Raw genomic sequence first — 15,651 nt, forward strand, 5'->3', positions numbered from 1 at the left:
GAGAAGTATTTGGAAGGCCTGAAAGCTCCATGTTTCACCTCTCAAAATAGGAGAGTGAGAACTTGTGGCTGGGGGACAGGATAATGTTTGGTTTTTGAAATCCAACAGGTATTGGAAGAAACAATATTTGGTCTCCCCTATTTCTGTTACAGGATTCTTTTAAGACTACAAAATCATTCATAAAGGAAGTTTTATTCCTTAATGCCACGCACATTAAAAGGGCTAATTTTGTTCTCTTATTTGTTAGGCACTTATAAAAATATGCAGATTATTGAAAACCTTGCATATTATTTATTAAATATGGCATCTACATAGTACAGGTCTCCCTCTCTCCTTCCTTCTGGAAACTCAGCCTTTGCTTCTCTTAAACACAGCAGGCAGTCATGCTTTCGACATTCAAAAAATTAGGAATATGTCCTGGCATGTATAAATTGTTTCCCCTTTACACAGCTTTGAAGTCCCTCATTTATCTCCAAGACTGTGATTTTCCACTTGTAAACGCGCTGCATTCTCTTCTCAAAATGGCACTACCAGCTGACCGTAATGATCTTTAGAGGGATATCTAATCGCTCACTAAGAAGCTTTCACGCTTAATACCTTGATGCCATCATTAGTAGTTTCAGCACTTGTAAAGTTGTAGACAGACTATGCTCGATGCTTAGAAGTTAAGGGCAGATCTAAGTGCATCGGTTATAGAGCTAACACAACAAGACGTAAAGATAGATGATTTTCAGTTTTCTCCAATAAGGTTTATTTGCCATCAGTTCACATTCATGTTACCTTAGCTTAAACACAGCATGTTCTAGCTAATGTGGTTTTTAAGCTTAATGCCAAGGTCTCGCAAACATGCTTCAAAGAGAGCTGTTTTCCTGATCCTAAGTTCCTTAAGAAAAAGTTCTCCTTTGGAAGGTATTACAGTCCCCGCATCCATGCCTTTAGCAGAGCCAAAAAAAATTCTCTTGGGGAACCACCCAAAATCACTGAATTTGCAACTTCAATCTTTAAGATGTGAAGGGATGTTCTGTCTACACTTTAATGGAAGCACGTATGACTGAACACAGACAGAGGCGGGATTTTTCCTTTGATCACAATGTGTTTTGTTTTGTTGGTTTTTTTTTAAGAAAGTGTTCGATAAGGTCTTCCTCTTTTTCTATTCATTCCTTCATGTGAATATTCATTAGAAATTATTAAAGTGCCCATTATTTCAAAGATCCTTACGATGGGAACCCTCTCACCTACCTTTCGGTGCCTGTAATGAACGTGTCTTCATCTGAGCTGTCTAGACTCTCTTCATCACCAGTGGAGACAAGCAGGCACTTCTAGACTATGATCCCTCTAATCTATTTTAGCGATGAATCACATCCTAGATATATTTCTCTCTAAGAAAGGCAAACTAGACTACTAGCCTGGATGTAGATACCAAACACCGCAGAGCCTATCTGGCTTCATGATTTCCCTGTTTCGTTTTGTTTTTTCCCTGATGGGATTTTGGTTTCTCCTTGCTCCCTCCGAGTCCAGGAGGAAAAGAACAGGAGGTGGATTTCTTCCTGCCTTTAGGAACGCTCAGGACTAAGCCTCAATTTTGAAAAGTAACATGGGCAGCTTCAACTTCCCTGACCTCAGCTAATTCTTTCCTTCCCTCAGCCTACTCAAGATGATTAAGCAAAACACTTGGAAGAAAATCAAAGCCTTAAAAATGCAATTGTAAGTGACCATTTGTTAATACAAACACGCAACCCCAAAGTCAAATCCAATCTACCAAGAAAACCAGACCTTCCTCAGGCTGCAATGTACGCCAGGGCGGAAAAAGTCCCGAGAGTCTTTTGCACCGTGAGAAGCTCCCAGGACTCGTTGGGGCTGAAGAATAAGTGCAAAACAAAACTCACTACTACGACACCTCCCGGGATGACAAGAAGAGCACTGCCTTAGATATGGCTCCGTAGTTTTTTCCCGCGCTTCCCGAAAACGAGGTTAGGACGACCAGCCGAAATTGCAGGACATCAGACGCTGCGCCAGGCACCAGTTCCCGCTCCTTTAGACCAGCAGCTGTCCACAGGCGACTTAAAAACGTTATCTTTGCAATGCACTGCGGCTTCCTCCTCAGCCTCCTTCTCGGCAGAGGAAGCTGAGGATAAACGACGTTCACACGAAGGGTTTAGACTCAGCTGCCAGGATCCCTGGTCTGAACCTCAAATTTGCTACACAAAGCCTCTGATCTAGAGAGCTGCTAATTACAAGGAGACCTTACAGCATTAAAAAAAAAAAAAAAAAAGCTCCTTAACAGGACTCAAAGCAACAAAGTGGGTTTAGATAATCTAAATAGTCATGACAGAAATAGAGTTTTTTTTTTTAGGGCCCCCCTCCTTTGCTTTCATCCCCCAACATGATGCATTTTTAAGACTCCCAACCTGAAAGCAACTTGGGAAAAAAAAAAAAAAAAAAAAAAGCTGTACCGAAACAGAAATCTTTCTCTGCCTTTAGAGGCAAAGAAATCAGATACATTTCCAAAAAGCAGGAGCAGCAGTTAAAACTTCTGGACCTTGCCCGAGAAACAAAACTCTACAGAGACTGACAGATGACCTTAGATGAAGATCGACTTCTGCAAATTTAGGAAGGGGTTTAATTGCTGCCTTTGTCATTCAGAGCCAACGATTAACAACTATTTCGGGTGGTACTGCAGCAACAACAGTCTATAAAATGCAGTAAAATGTCCACTCTCCAAGCAGCTGGTCAGGCAAACAAAACTACATTTAAAACAAGACACCTAACTTGACAGTGATGTGTTTAAGGCTTTTATTACACATTAACATAAAAGAATTATAAGGGGGGGGGGGTTCAAGAGGAGGTAGCAGTGTGGTAATTTTTTCTTCTGTTTTGCAACCTAGCTCCTTTACATCATTACAGTGCCCGTGTTAAGGCAACAGGGCAGACTTAAAACTGCCCCTTTCAGTGATTTCACATATCACGCGCCAACTCAAAGTGCTCATCCACTGCTGACCGCAGCTCTCTGTCCGGCGGGGAAATAAGGGTTTATTTATACAGCGGGCAGAACGTCAGATCAGCCAGAAAGGCTTCAAAAATAAAAAGTGAGCTCATCCGGGAGGACTCGAAGGCTGATGCAGCGCCTGGCGGCGTTACCTTGGTTAAACTGCTTGCATGGGGCGACAGGGTTTCGCGGAATAACCGCGGTGTGAGAAAAATCTTCACACGGCAGCGAAACAGCGGCACGGGCGCTAAAGCTTAAACACGAGCCTTGGTTTTTTTTTATTATTATTATTTTTTTAAGGGTTTTGGCGACAGCGGAGGTATTTTCAAGCCGCGGCAGCGTGTGGCGGGCCGCTGCCCGCGGGCTGCCGGCGGCCGCGAGGGGCGGCGCGCGGCGGGCGGCCCCGCCCCGGAGGCGGCGCGCCGCCAAGCCGAGCCGGCTCACGCCGGTTCAGACCGGTTCTGGAGACACAAACAACCCCCCCTCCCCCCCCCGCCCCGCTCTGAGGCGGCGGCGGCGGCTGCTCCTCCAAAGGCGCCCTGGGAGGGGGTCGCCGTGGCCCCCCACGCTGCCCCCCCCCCTTCAAGGCGCACCCGTTAAAGCTGAGCTTCACTTCAAACACGACGATTGCCGGGTGAGGCTCTCCCCCTCCCCCCCGAAAACCATCGCTTTATATTGTGATTTTCCAAATTAACCAGGACAGGGCAACCGTGCTGCTGCGCTGTCACCATTATAATGCCGAGGCAGCCCTGCGATGCCACTGGAGGATATTAGGCAACCTAAAGCGGCAGATTTTCAGAGCAAGATAAAATCGGTTATGCAAGGCACATTTTTAATAGATTACACTAAGAGTATACAGATGAGGTAATGCAACGCTGCACCCTCCCCCGGCCTCTCAGTCAACATTTCTCTGCGCTCGACATTCGTGTTATTTCAGAAGGGGAGAAATATTTTATCTTTCTCATAAGGTGAAATGACTAATAAGCCTTCACTGGTTTTCCTCCCAAAGGGAGGGAATACGAAATTCACTCCCCAGCTGCAAGGAGATCTTAGATGCCAGGCAAAATGCCATGTATTTTTCCATAGGCGGCTTAGGGATCAATCTGTGTAAATCACACCACAAACATACATGTACATAATCCGCAGGTAGTCTTTTTAGACAGTTTTTTTTAAAGGCAGGAAGGGAGGCTTGCTGGCTGTATTTTCGTCTCTTCAGAGCAAAAATATCTCCTCTCTGTCCAAAGCTATCTGAAATTTTTCTGCCTGTGCTCAATTTCAAGAAACTTGATATACTCCCAAGGGTAAAATTTTTTTAAGAGGATGGTCTAGGTTATATTTAGATTAGATGCAGCACAGGCTCACGCACACATGAACAGAAATAAGAAAGAACAAAGTGAAAATGCTAGACAGTTGGTAACAAAAAACGGAGCCTATTTGAGCTGGATTTTTTAATTTTCCTTTCCGTAATTCACCTTTCCCTTTACAGAGAAAACATCAAAGCAGCACATGGCTTTATGTGAACAAAAGGTACAGATTAGATGTTTCACCTGACTCTTACCAGGATTTACTAGTGCCTTCACAGTAATTGAAAAGGAGGCTTCCTACTCTCTGCAGTTTTTCCCTAGCCCAGTTCATTTTCCCATACAAATAAGAACATGCTCAACATTAAAAGATTGGTAACCTTTTGTCTTGTAGAAAAATATTTAGGTGATGTCTACATGGCATTTTCAGGGCAAAATGTATATGGAATTATTTAATGTTAACAAAGGCTACCTCACAGTATTAAAAAGCTGCATTTAACCTAATTCTTCATTATTTTTTTTAACTCTTCCCCAGCACAGGGATCTCTCAACTCACTCAAAAACCCTAAATCCCATTTTAAGTCAGTGATTCATCACTTGCTGGCAGACAAACTAAGTGGAAAAAGAGATGAAGACAATGGTAGGGAAAGGTCTGCATTATGTAATGAAACTAAAATCATTATTTTCTACTTTCACTTCAGTTGTTTAAACATACTAAGAAAGCCCCCAATGAAATAAAATAAACTGGAAGATTTTGTTGAACCTGCTGTTCCCATGATTAAAATTCTCTTGGCAATATTTTTCTTCAGTTTGTCAATATTAAGACACACAAATAAGACATGTACGTATTCCTTTCTTCTACAACTCATTTGTTGATCCAGAAAGAATTTAATCACAGATAAATCTAAAATGATTAAAAAACAATCTCTAATTACTTTATGAAAGCCTTGCTCATCTGTGATTATAACTTTAAGCACAACAGTATGTCACAGTTACGAAAAGATTGTTTTTAGACATCTATATGTACAATTTCTACCATAGCTTTAATTCAGCACTACAAGAATTACTAATTTCTCCAAAATCTCGATGCAAATAGTTACTTTGCATCTATGCTGAATTTGTTTTTATAATTTTATCAAAGCCACAGTTTTCATTACAAACTACAACTAATTATTCAGCTAACTAGTAAATCAGTATCCTGCAACATGCTAAACTTCAGACAACTGAATAAGCACTCTTAAAAAAAAAAAAAAAAGGAAAAGGAAATCTCAGGTCACTTGTATGTAAACTTACTTACACGCACACACACACATGCAGAATCCACACTTTCACATTCTGGCAAGAAAGTCCTTCTACCTATAGGAAATGAAATACTTCTGCCAGGATTTTGTAAAGAAGTTTAAATCCCATTTCAACAGGGTACTTCAACATATGCCCAACTTTAAGAGCAAAACGTCCCACTGCTCTCAATGCCATGTGATTCAATATATTGCTGCAGCAAAGCTTTAAAAATAATCACTAACACATGGAACAGTAAGAAATGTGTAAAGCCATTTGACATTACAAAACTGAAAAAAAATGCACAGAACAATTTTCTATAGCTCATTACAACACCTCTACAAGCAGCCTAGAAAAGAACAATTTCTACCAAAAAAGGGGGGGGAGAATATCTTTTCAGTAGGTTGGGCAGGGCACAAATGAAATCTGTTTTACTTCCTATGGGATTACATAGTTTTCATGAATATTCCGTTTCTTCCATGACACAGTACAAAAAATATGTTTGCTAATATACCATTTGTGGTGCACGTTCAAATCAACAGAATGTAAAAATTAAGGCTTCTGGTAACAGTAAATGCAAATACAATTTCCCATTTTTTTCTCCTTCAAGGTGATCAAAAGACCCCAAGCCTTCTTTTCTGTAACATAATGAGCTGGGTGGGCAATGAGAAAGCCCAGATAAGAAAACACCAAAATGCAAAATGCAGTACTCAAATCCATACAGGTTACTCTTGCTGCAACACTGGAAAAAGTGACTCCTACAGATGGTTTTAGATACATCTGACCCCTGTGGACAACTCCTGAGAGCCCACAAAAGGCGACAAACAAATAATGCTACACAACAATCTAAGCAGTTGAGATTTCTAGAAAGGCCTACACCTACATTAGGGTTTTTTTTTTTTGAAGTGGTTCGCATATCAAAAAAGATTTAAAGCCCTGCTTCAGAGAATATGGTTTATGTTCACTGTGTTCTTTTCGGTCTTATCTTCTAAATTACTCTTTTGCAGTTCCCATTACAAATTCCCTATAAAGGCATCTGAATATACATTCAAAATGAAGCTTAGCTGAGATCAAGTGCAACAAACTACAAACCTTTATGAAATGAAGGCTTTGTTCATTTTCTAAAACAATCTGCAGAGCATCTTTCCGCACATTATTGTCCAGAAAAATCATCTCCATTTAATGAAAGTCATATCTAGTTCACACAGCTCTTTGAAAGCCACAACACAAAGAATAAAGCCTAAATTTTTCATTTACTATCTTTCTGCTCATTGTTTCACAGCACCTAAAGGATGGTGCCATACAGACAATTTCTCCAAAGCTGCCTATCAACAACAATAAAGATTCTGCAGCACAAATTCAGGCATTAGTTATTCCAGATAAATACCACTCAAGAAATGAAAAATAGATACAGAATTGGTAAATAATTCCAGTGATGACACAACCAGAATATACTACAGTCCAGGGTATGGCCATGCAAACAAATTTCTGCCTGGTCTGGGAATGTGAAAACTTCCCGCACACCAACTGCTGCTTTGTACACCAATACCGGCCAGCAAGCGTGAGGCACCTCCTTGAAAAGGGAACGCGTTAGCCTCCCTTACACAAGGTGAGAGGACGTTTGTGAGCTATTGCTGTTACCTTGCGACAACTTGTCCCTGAGCCTTCCTGCTCCTCTAGTTCACGGAATAAAAAATGAATTGTACGGAGAGGTCTATTCAGTAAGAAGGTGCCGTAAAAACACAGAAACAAAACACACACACCCATTCCTCAAATCAGAACTGCAACTTAAGCAAAGTGAGAAATGGGCTTTACCTCAGATAGCATCCACATACATTACTACGAATGCTGCATAGCTACCAAATTGTACATTTTACTATCAAGGAAGGTTAAATAGATGCACAAATGAAGAACTAAATACAAAGTTTTCATACACACACACATACACACATATATGAAGCTTCCACTTTGTTCAGAATTTACTAAACAAGTAATTATGGGCTTTATGTATTTACATCACTGAATTCAAAGTGCGTTACAAAACAAACGAAAAAGTGCACTTGTATTTTTAAACACTCTAAAGCCAGGCAAAATTTTGTTTTACAAGGTAAAGATATGGTTAAACGTTTATTACTGTCTAACCCATAGCTTATGGACATGTAAAACTCTTTTCTGATCCTTCAAAATTAAAGATATTATCCACCAGATCCTATTACTTGCTCTATTGAATTTGTATTTACTGTATTAATAAGAAAAAAAATGTTTATTTACATATTCCTTCTAGAGTATCATCTAATTTTCCATTACAAGAACTAGAAATTGCCAAGAAAATGAGATACTAAAGGCATAGCAGACATTGCTTATCTTCTGATTAAATCTTAAACTTTGTTCCAGTGGCATATTTAGTCCTGTAAATTTCAGAACAGTATTTCATCCCAGCTTGACATCCCAAGAATGACATTTTATAAATATTACAAGTTTCCTGGGCTTCCTTCTGTCCTTTTTTGCAATGAGCAGAGAGGCATCAGAAGACAGACTTTTTCCTGGTTGAGGTTTTTAAAACCTTAAATGTAACCAGGCCATCTTACATTTCATCTTCTCTACTTTTCTTGGAGACCTCTGGAAATCTCAGCAATTTTTAAGCTTTAGTACGCATGAAAAAGTTAAATCTTTGACAAAAGGTTGTCTTTATCTGTTAAGGTCTCACTGAAAGAGAAGTGTTAGAAATAAACAAACTGGTATTTAAAGCAGTCTGAGTCCTCTCAAACCCTCTAGAGGTGTCCATCTTTTCACCAGCTCTCCAACCAAGAGAGAACCTGGATTTCTAAATCCAGGAGGAGAAAACAATAATTAAAAGAAGGAAGTAAATCCTTTCCAAGTTCTTTATACCTCTGAAAAGAAAATCAAAAAGAAGAAACTTCTTTCCCTGTCTTCACTTCTGCACGCTCCCCTCAACGTCAACCAAACTAGCCCTTGCGGTCCAAGTTCAAGCAGTTAAGATTTTATGAGAATAATTATTTTGATGAGAGAGTTACCAGTGGTAAAATTCCATTCAAAGTGCTAATCAAACACTAATTTTTATTACAGTGATATATTATTTACTTTAAAGAACAGTTTTCGTTTTAGAAAAGAACTGGTATGCAAAGAAAATGTTTCCAACTCTAGAAACCTTTCTCAAGAACAGAGCTTTTCACCAAATAGAGCATAAAACATCTGCAGGCATGATGATAACTTCTTGGTTTCCACCCTTAGGGTAGGTTTACTATTAAAAAACTAAATATCTGAGTGAAATTTGACAAGAATATTCAAATTGCTAAAGAAATCCACTGGCTGATGAGCCCTAATAGCCTTATTTTTTTCCTACGTGTAGCTTATAAATTAACACAAAAATAACAGAAATACTGCAGCTATTATAGAACTAAAGATATGGGCACATCACTAGGAAATGCATATTCAGATTTTTACAAATTATTCTTCCAAGTCGAGAATTTTTGCTGCAAGGAAACAGGAAAAAAAAAGAGGGGGAGACAACATACCAGTCTCTTAAATGTTAGTGGTGATACCGAATTAAGGGAAATTGGAGATTAAATACTCATCATTTCCCAAAATATTTTAAAATGTGTCCTATAAAAAGCAGTTGAACCTTAATAATTTGCACATGCCATAATTTGAACAAATAAACTAATTACCCCATTCCCCAACCAAGCATGGAGGCAGTAGCCAGCATTGTAGCAAAGTCTTGGATTTGTACATCCCCCCTTTTTTTTAGCTAGCATCTTAGAGATGCTGCACATATCCACCATGGAAAATAATTAACAATGGCAACAACATTCCCCTTGGATTTGTTTTGTGCCAAGTTAAGTCTTCATACATTTCACGCTGGTTTATTTCTACATCAATGAATAACGCTTTGCCACAAAAACGCCTTCTATTTTGACAGCGCTGGCTGCAGTTCCTCATTCCGACTCGGAACAACTGCTGTCCAGACAACGCAACCAACGCCCTGGTGCAATGATTTACCTTCGCGATCGCTGCTTTGATTCAGGCAACAATACATCTGTCACAACCAAAAGTGACCTACCTGTCGCTGCTGGTACTACTGCTGCTGCTGATTGAATCGCTACTCGAAGATCTACTCCTAGAACCGCTGCCGCTAGGGGACCGCGTGGGTCTAGACGCTTGGCTAGCCAGCCTCTGAGGAGACTGGGTCCTAGACTGGGACGAATGCGGTGACCGACTCCTGCTGTGCTGGTAATTCCGTTCTGGCCTTCTGCCTCGTACCTCCCGTGTAATATCATCCCTGTAGATATCCCTGTGTACCACACTGGGCAATGTAAACTGCTCCCGGGCCCTAGGTTCGTAACGGGGGTCGTGAGCATCAAAACGGTTTGGACTTCGACTCCGAGAAGTATAATAGAGCCCATGTTGTAAAGTCCGCTCTCGAGGATCTCTATAGTAATCCTGATCGTAATGTCTTGTCCGATCAAATCCTCCCGTCCCCCGTTCATGGTGTCCATAGGCACTATGTTCATAAGCACGCTCCCTGTTATCTGAAGCCCTGCATTTAGGAGGGGGGAAAAATATTTAATCAATCAGAAAGGGGCAAGCAAAACTAAAAGCAAATCATGCAAACATTCACTTCAGCACTGAATTTATTTTTGCAACTGATTCTCCACTAAACAGCAATAACCTATCAAGCAAACACTGACAAACTTAAACATTTTACTTGACTCCAAAGTTATATTCATATAAAATAAAGCTGAGCAATCATTTTGTTTTAATCACATATTGGGGCTTTCATGACCAGCATCTTGCCTGCACAGGAAAATATATTGCTTTCCAGGGCAGAATCCTAATTTTTTATTTATTTATTTTATTTTAAATTCAGTAGACAAGGAAAACATTTTTTTAAACAAAACAATTACATTTTTCTCCATTTTTGCTTGTTTTTCAGATTTTTTTCTTGAATTTGATAATTACTGCACATCTTATGATTATCCTTCTGCAAAAATGGCATCACAAATTGGGCTATAGCCATGAAAGCCTCAGTGCAAAGCATGACCCAGAGGTAAGAAGCTGCTTTCAAAAGGGGTAGTATTACCCACACAGAAGCCCAGAAAATTAGGGGGGTTCTTAGTGCTGCTGTTTTAAAATATTTCACCCTCTTATAAATAATTTTGCTTTTATCAGACTGCTACACTCAATTCTTGGGAAAGCTGCATACCCAAAGGAACATCTTGATTACTAATGTCAGAATACTTAAATTGCAAGTATTTATAACTACCAAAAAGGATGCAGGCCCCCAAATATATTAAAACGCTACACAGAGTATAAATTAACTTCTCAATAGATTTGTTGAGACTATTATTGTTACTGCAATTATATAATTTGTATCTTTTCTATGCTTATAAGCACACTAGTTTAAAGTAGCTAAGACCCATTTTGCTTTAGTATTTAAAACATTTTGTATGTCAATTAAGGAAAGTTCTATGTTCTAAGAATGTTAGTGTGATCTCTCAAATAAAGACATAGTAAAACTGACAGGTGAAGTTAAAAGAACATTACAAATAGTTTAGTATTCTAATTTAGACAAGTACCAGGATGGTATGTCTAAGTTACATCTGCAAAATGGAAGATCAGGAATGATATTCTGAATGCTTAAAAAATACTTGCAAAATTCCAAATATGTCAGGGTACCCAAAGTTAATTTAAAATTTAATTATCTGTCTTACGAAGGACATTTCAACCTTTTCCTCAGCCTTCTCAGGTATTTCCTTCAGAATCAATTATTAGTCACTTCAGTCCCCTGAATCCTAATAACCTAATTCTACTCTATGGTTACTCCGCTTCTCCTGCATCGCAAGTCTGTCTTCTATTTAAAATGGCAGAAATATTTTAGATATCTTTTATAAACTGAAAATTGGACTTGAATCTTTTTTGATTAGTATCTCAGGAAGTTCCTTCAGTTCCTTCTCCAATGAATCACTAGATCTTTAATCCTCTAAATATAACCCTCTGTTGTTAAAATTATAGCTCCTTTTCAAGCTTTATAAAGAGCTAACTCATGTCTTGCCTGCATTTTTCTCCCAAATTACATAGAAAAAACAACCTAACCAGTGCAACAGAAAATTCCAATAACATGTATACCTGCTTAAAAGTCATTGTTGCCCTTCTATTTTTATTATCTGTTGCTTGCAACAATGGCATTTTAAAAGATATTTGAGGGTCTAGCACAGAGGTGTGTCTCTTCCCCCCCCCCACACCCACCCTTTTGAAGGAACAAGATCAACAATTTTATAAATGATTGCATTTAGAATCCTATAAAGTGTTAATCAGTGAAAGCTGATTTAATGAGGTAAGAGAAAAAGCAGTATTTTCTAGAGGGTTACTGCTATAGCTGACATAAAAGAACAAAGTCCTTATCCATGAAAAGGACACAGAAGACAGACAGAGGAGCTAGCAGAGCTGAAAATCTAATGGCTACAGTGCTTTTTTGATTTATCTATTAGTACTAAGTACTACTGGAGTTAGTGGAAAGAGAGGGTTTGACTTGGGTTAGGAGAGGGGCTAATATACACAGGGCAGGACATACCAACCTTTTCCAAGTGTGGAAACACGACCTATATTCCCAATTAAATCTAGGGAGAGAATTGTGAACATAACTTCCCCAATTTTGGCCCCTCTTACAGGGGTAATCCACCTTCTTAATGGGCAAGGGTGTCAAATGATATTTTAGATGAACCAACAAGAAAAAAAAATCTTAGTGACAAGACAAAAAAAATTCCACTGGAAGCAAGTAGTCTCAGACTGAAACCATAAATCTGAAACCCCCAGACTTCTTTCTTGAGACAGTAGGCACTTAAATAGATCCATTATTTTAATTTCCAGCCCTATGTCTGAATCAAGCAGCTGGTAGAAGTTCACCCAATGCATGAGGGAATTCATCATTGCTGGCCAGCAGGCATCCTCTAGCCGCCTTTGTAACCATCCAGCCCAGTCATTTTTGATTGATGTATCCACAAACTGATTATTAGCGCCACGTCCTTAAAACTAAAGTACGTTTAATGTGGAGTAGCAAAGAGCTTTTTAAGAGACTAGATAGTAATCCACTCCCCATGGCTACTGACGTCTTGACTGTATACCATCCAATAAATTCAAGGCAGTAGTTCTTATCCCAGCATTTAAAAAAAACTATAATTTCCAAAATTTAGTAATGTCCATCATCTCTTTTTGCCAATACCATCAGAAAGAATAATCCCAATAACTTGGAAATGATGTAGATCCAAAATGGAAACATCAAAAGCTGCCTTCAAGTCTTCTCCATCCAAGCGTATTTCCATGGCTAAATGTTGTCGGTAGATCCAAAGGACCGCATCATTAAAGTCTACTAGAAATTTTTGGTGACAATCCAATTAACATATAAACTGCGTATAGTGAGAACTGAGGACTAGGCATCAAGCTTTCACAGCATTTTAGGTTCTAGTATTCCGAAGATACTCCATACAGAACTTCAACACATGTTGTAGTAATATAGCTCCATCTGGCAGTAGGGATACATCCGAATAAGGCCTTAATATTATCCAAGAAATGGAATCATTACTTCTAGAAAAGAGTAACTCCAATATCGATGCTGGCCAAAGAAATCTTCCATCTTAAAACCACCTTATTTCAAGTGTAGATATCCAACCAGCTGCAGAAAACATCCTCTATGGATCCACAAGGTACCAGCCATTGGGATAGAAATCACTTCCGTTTCCAACCCAAAATAGGAAACATAGATAATTCCCAAAATTTTAAATCCATCTGGGGGCCCTATATACGAGTTTGTGTTTCTCACCATATCAAATACAAAATACCTGCCTAGAGAAACCTTGGAACTTACCCATCAAGTCTCCGCTCATAACGTCCTTCCCGTGCATGAAGTGATGGTGGGGGGCCGTAAGTGGGCCCCCCACCACCTCCTCTGAACCCAGAAACCTCTCTACTACGAGATGCTATGGAAACTGTATCATCCAATCCCCGAGCAGCACTGGGAATGGTTCCTGGTTCATTATAATCCGTCCGTAGGTCTCTATCTCCCATTTTGTTGACAGAGTTGTGTGCCTTCTGCGCACTTTTGATGTCCACAAAATCCACAAACGCTGCCACTCCACCTTCTGACCCCCTTTTAGGGAGTATTTTGACACTTTCAACACGTCCATATCTGGGAAAAAAACAAAACAAAACAGATATATTAATGACAGTAGAAAAAGGCCATATTTAATAACATTGCCTTGTGAAAAATCAACATCAGTTTCAAACCATTTGTTCTTCCTAAATGATAAGAAAACTTGTCTCAAACACAGCAGAATTTGGGGGAGGCACTTTCAAGGAGAGGAAAAAGGCCATTTGCACTTTCCAGAAGTATTTACAAAAGTCCTCTCTTTTAGTTAGCCTACCATGAAATCTCTTTTATAGTAACAGAGCAACAGCAGCTGAAGAAGTAGAAAGGTATCTGCAATTAGAACAGCACCTCTAATTTTTAATCTGACAAGCAAGACATAATTAAAACCAAACTGTGTCATAACAAGTAAAAATAAAGACATCCCGACAATTTTCTTAAGAAATAATGACCTTGACACAGTAATTCTACTACTCTGATCTATATTTAATCCATTCAGCACTAAAACAATAGTCTTCATTCTGATACTGATTTCTGATCTCAAACCCATTTATTTACAATAGCCTCACAGTATGCTTTTAGAGTGTGACCTACAAATGTACCTTGCACTGGAGTGCTTCTGGAGTTCAATTTTCAACTCCCCAATATGGAACGAGCCACACAATAGTCACTTTGAGGAAAACTTGCAGGAACGTGAAACCGCCCTACTTAATGTATGTTATGAAGTTAAGTAATAGTCACTTATGGATGAGTAAATGCCCACGCAAAAAAATACAAACAACAAACAACAAATATGTTTACACACATGACAAAACGATATGTAAAAATGTTTCTGAAAGACCTTAGAAACTGATACAAAAGAGGACAAAATGTAAAGTATCAACTCAGCAACCTTTTAAAACAGCCTAGAACAGGAGATTGCATTTTAGTCATTTCTCTCAACCAGGAGGTTTAGAAAAACAAGGACAGGCATTAACTCCAGTTGCTAATCCAAGCCAACAAAATTAACAAGGCAAAAAGCATATTTTGGAATGTACTGACAAACTGGAAAGGAATATACAAATGAAAAAGCAAGAAATATTTATCAACTTTATAAAGAATTTTTACAAAATATTTTCTGTTGATTTGCAAAGGTAGCACAATGCTGAACAAATTTAAATGCAGCAAGAAATGCTGTTTTCAGCTATATAGACAGGAATGAAGCTCATACGCTTGCATGTCAGAGGAGTAAATTATTTCAGAACCTGCACCGGACGCTGTTTTATGCATGACTTTCAATACACCTTAAAATTTCATCATTGTTATTGTATGACTAATTCTTAAATACAATTTGAAACACTGCCTCACTGACTGCAGGCTTCTCATTCCAATTTGACCTACTGTACTTTATATATGATCTGGTTTGGATTTAGATTTCATTTTTCTCTGTTTTATACTTCACCAAATATGGCACAGTATTCATTAAGGAGTATGTGCACAAACATGGGCAAAAAAAGCTCCCTGATAGACATAAAAAGGCAAAGGTGCATATGGGACACATTCTTGTTTGCACGTTGTCCCAAGCAGAGTTTGTTGCCTTTGTTACTCATCGTTACACCACAGCCTATTTGCAGGTGGCACACGCAAAAGAGAAGGAAGAGGAAAGGCAGAAGGGTGAAGGAAAACAGAAAGAAGCCTGTTTGAATAAAATGCGGTTTGAAGAAATGTGACAAATAATAATGAAAAATAATTTAGGCATACTAGTCAGCATCACCCAAGTCCCATTAACATTTATTTTGGTACTGGTTCTCTGAAGACACGAAAAAGGAAAGACATTGAGCTAGGACAGCGTGCTTTAACTTTCACTTCCATTGAGTTTTTCTTCTAAATATTGTAGCTGGAGAACTGATTGGTTAGAGCACGTACTTCCTTTTTGCTCACTGTTC

General features: G+C 38.9%; 1 protein-coding gene across 3 annotated transcripts in view; it reads right to left on the minus strand.

Annotated features, from left to right (window-relative positions):
* Positions 1 to 15,651, minus strand: part of SPEN (spen family transcriptional repressor) — a 75,002-nt gene that overhangs the window by 40,993 nt on the left and 18,358 nt on the right. For all 3 annotated transcript variants that reach the window (XM_067311231.1, XM_067311230.1, XM_067311229.1), the window contains exons 2-3: positions 13,448 to 13,768; positions 9,647 to 10,123 (exon numbers count right to left, since the gene is read on the minus strand). In XM_067311231.1, the coding sequence (XP_067167332.1) occupies positions 9,647 to 10,123; positions 13,448 to 13,768 (798 nt within the window). The remainder of the gene's footprint in view (positions 1 to 9,646; positions 10,124 to 13,447; positions 13,769 to 15,651) is intronic.

This window comes from Apteryx mantelli, chromosome 26 (assembly GCF_036417845.1).
Source record: "Apteryx mantelli isolate bAptMan1 chromosome 26, bAptMan1.hap1, whole genome shotgun sequence".
NCBI classification, from domain to species: Eukaryota; Metazoa; Chordata; class Aves; order Apterygiformes; family Apterygidae; genus Apteryx; species Apteryx mantelli.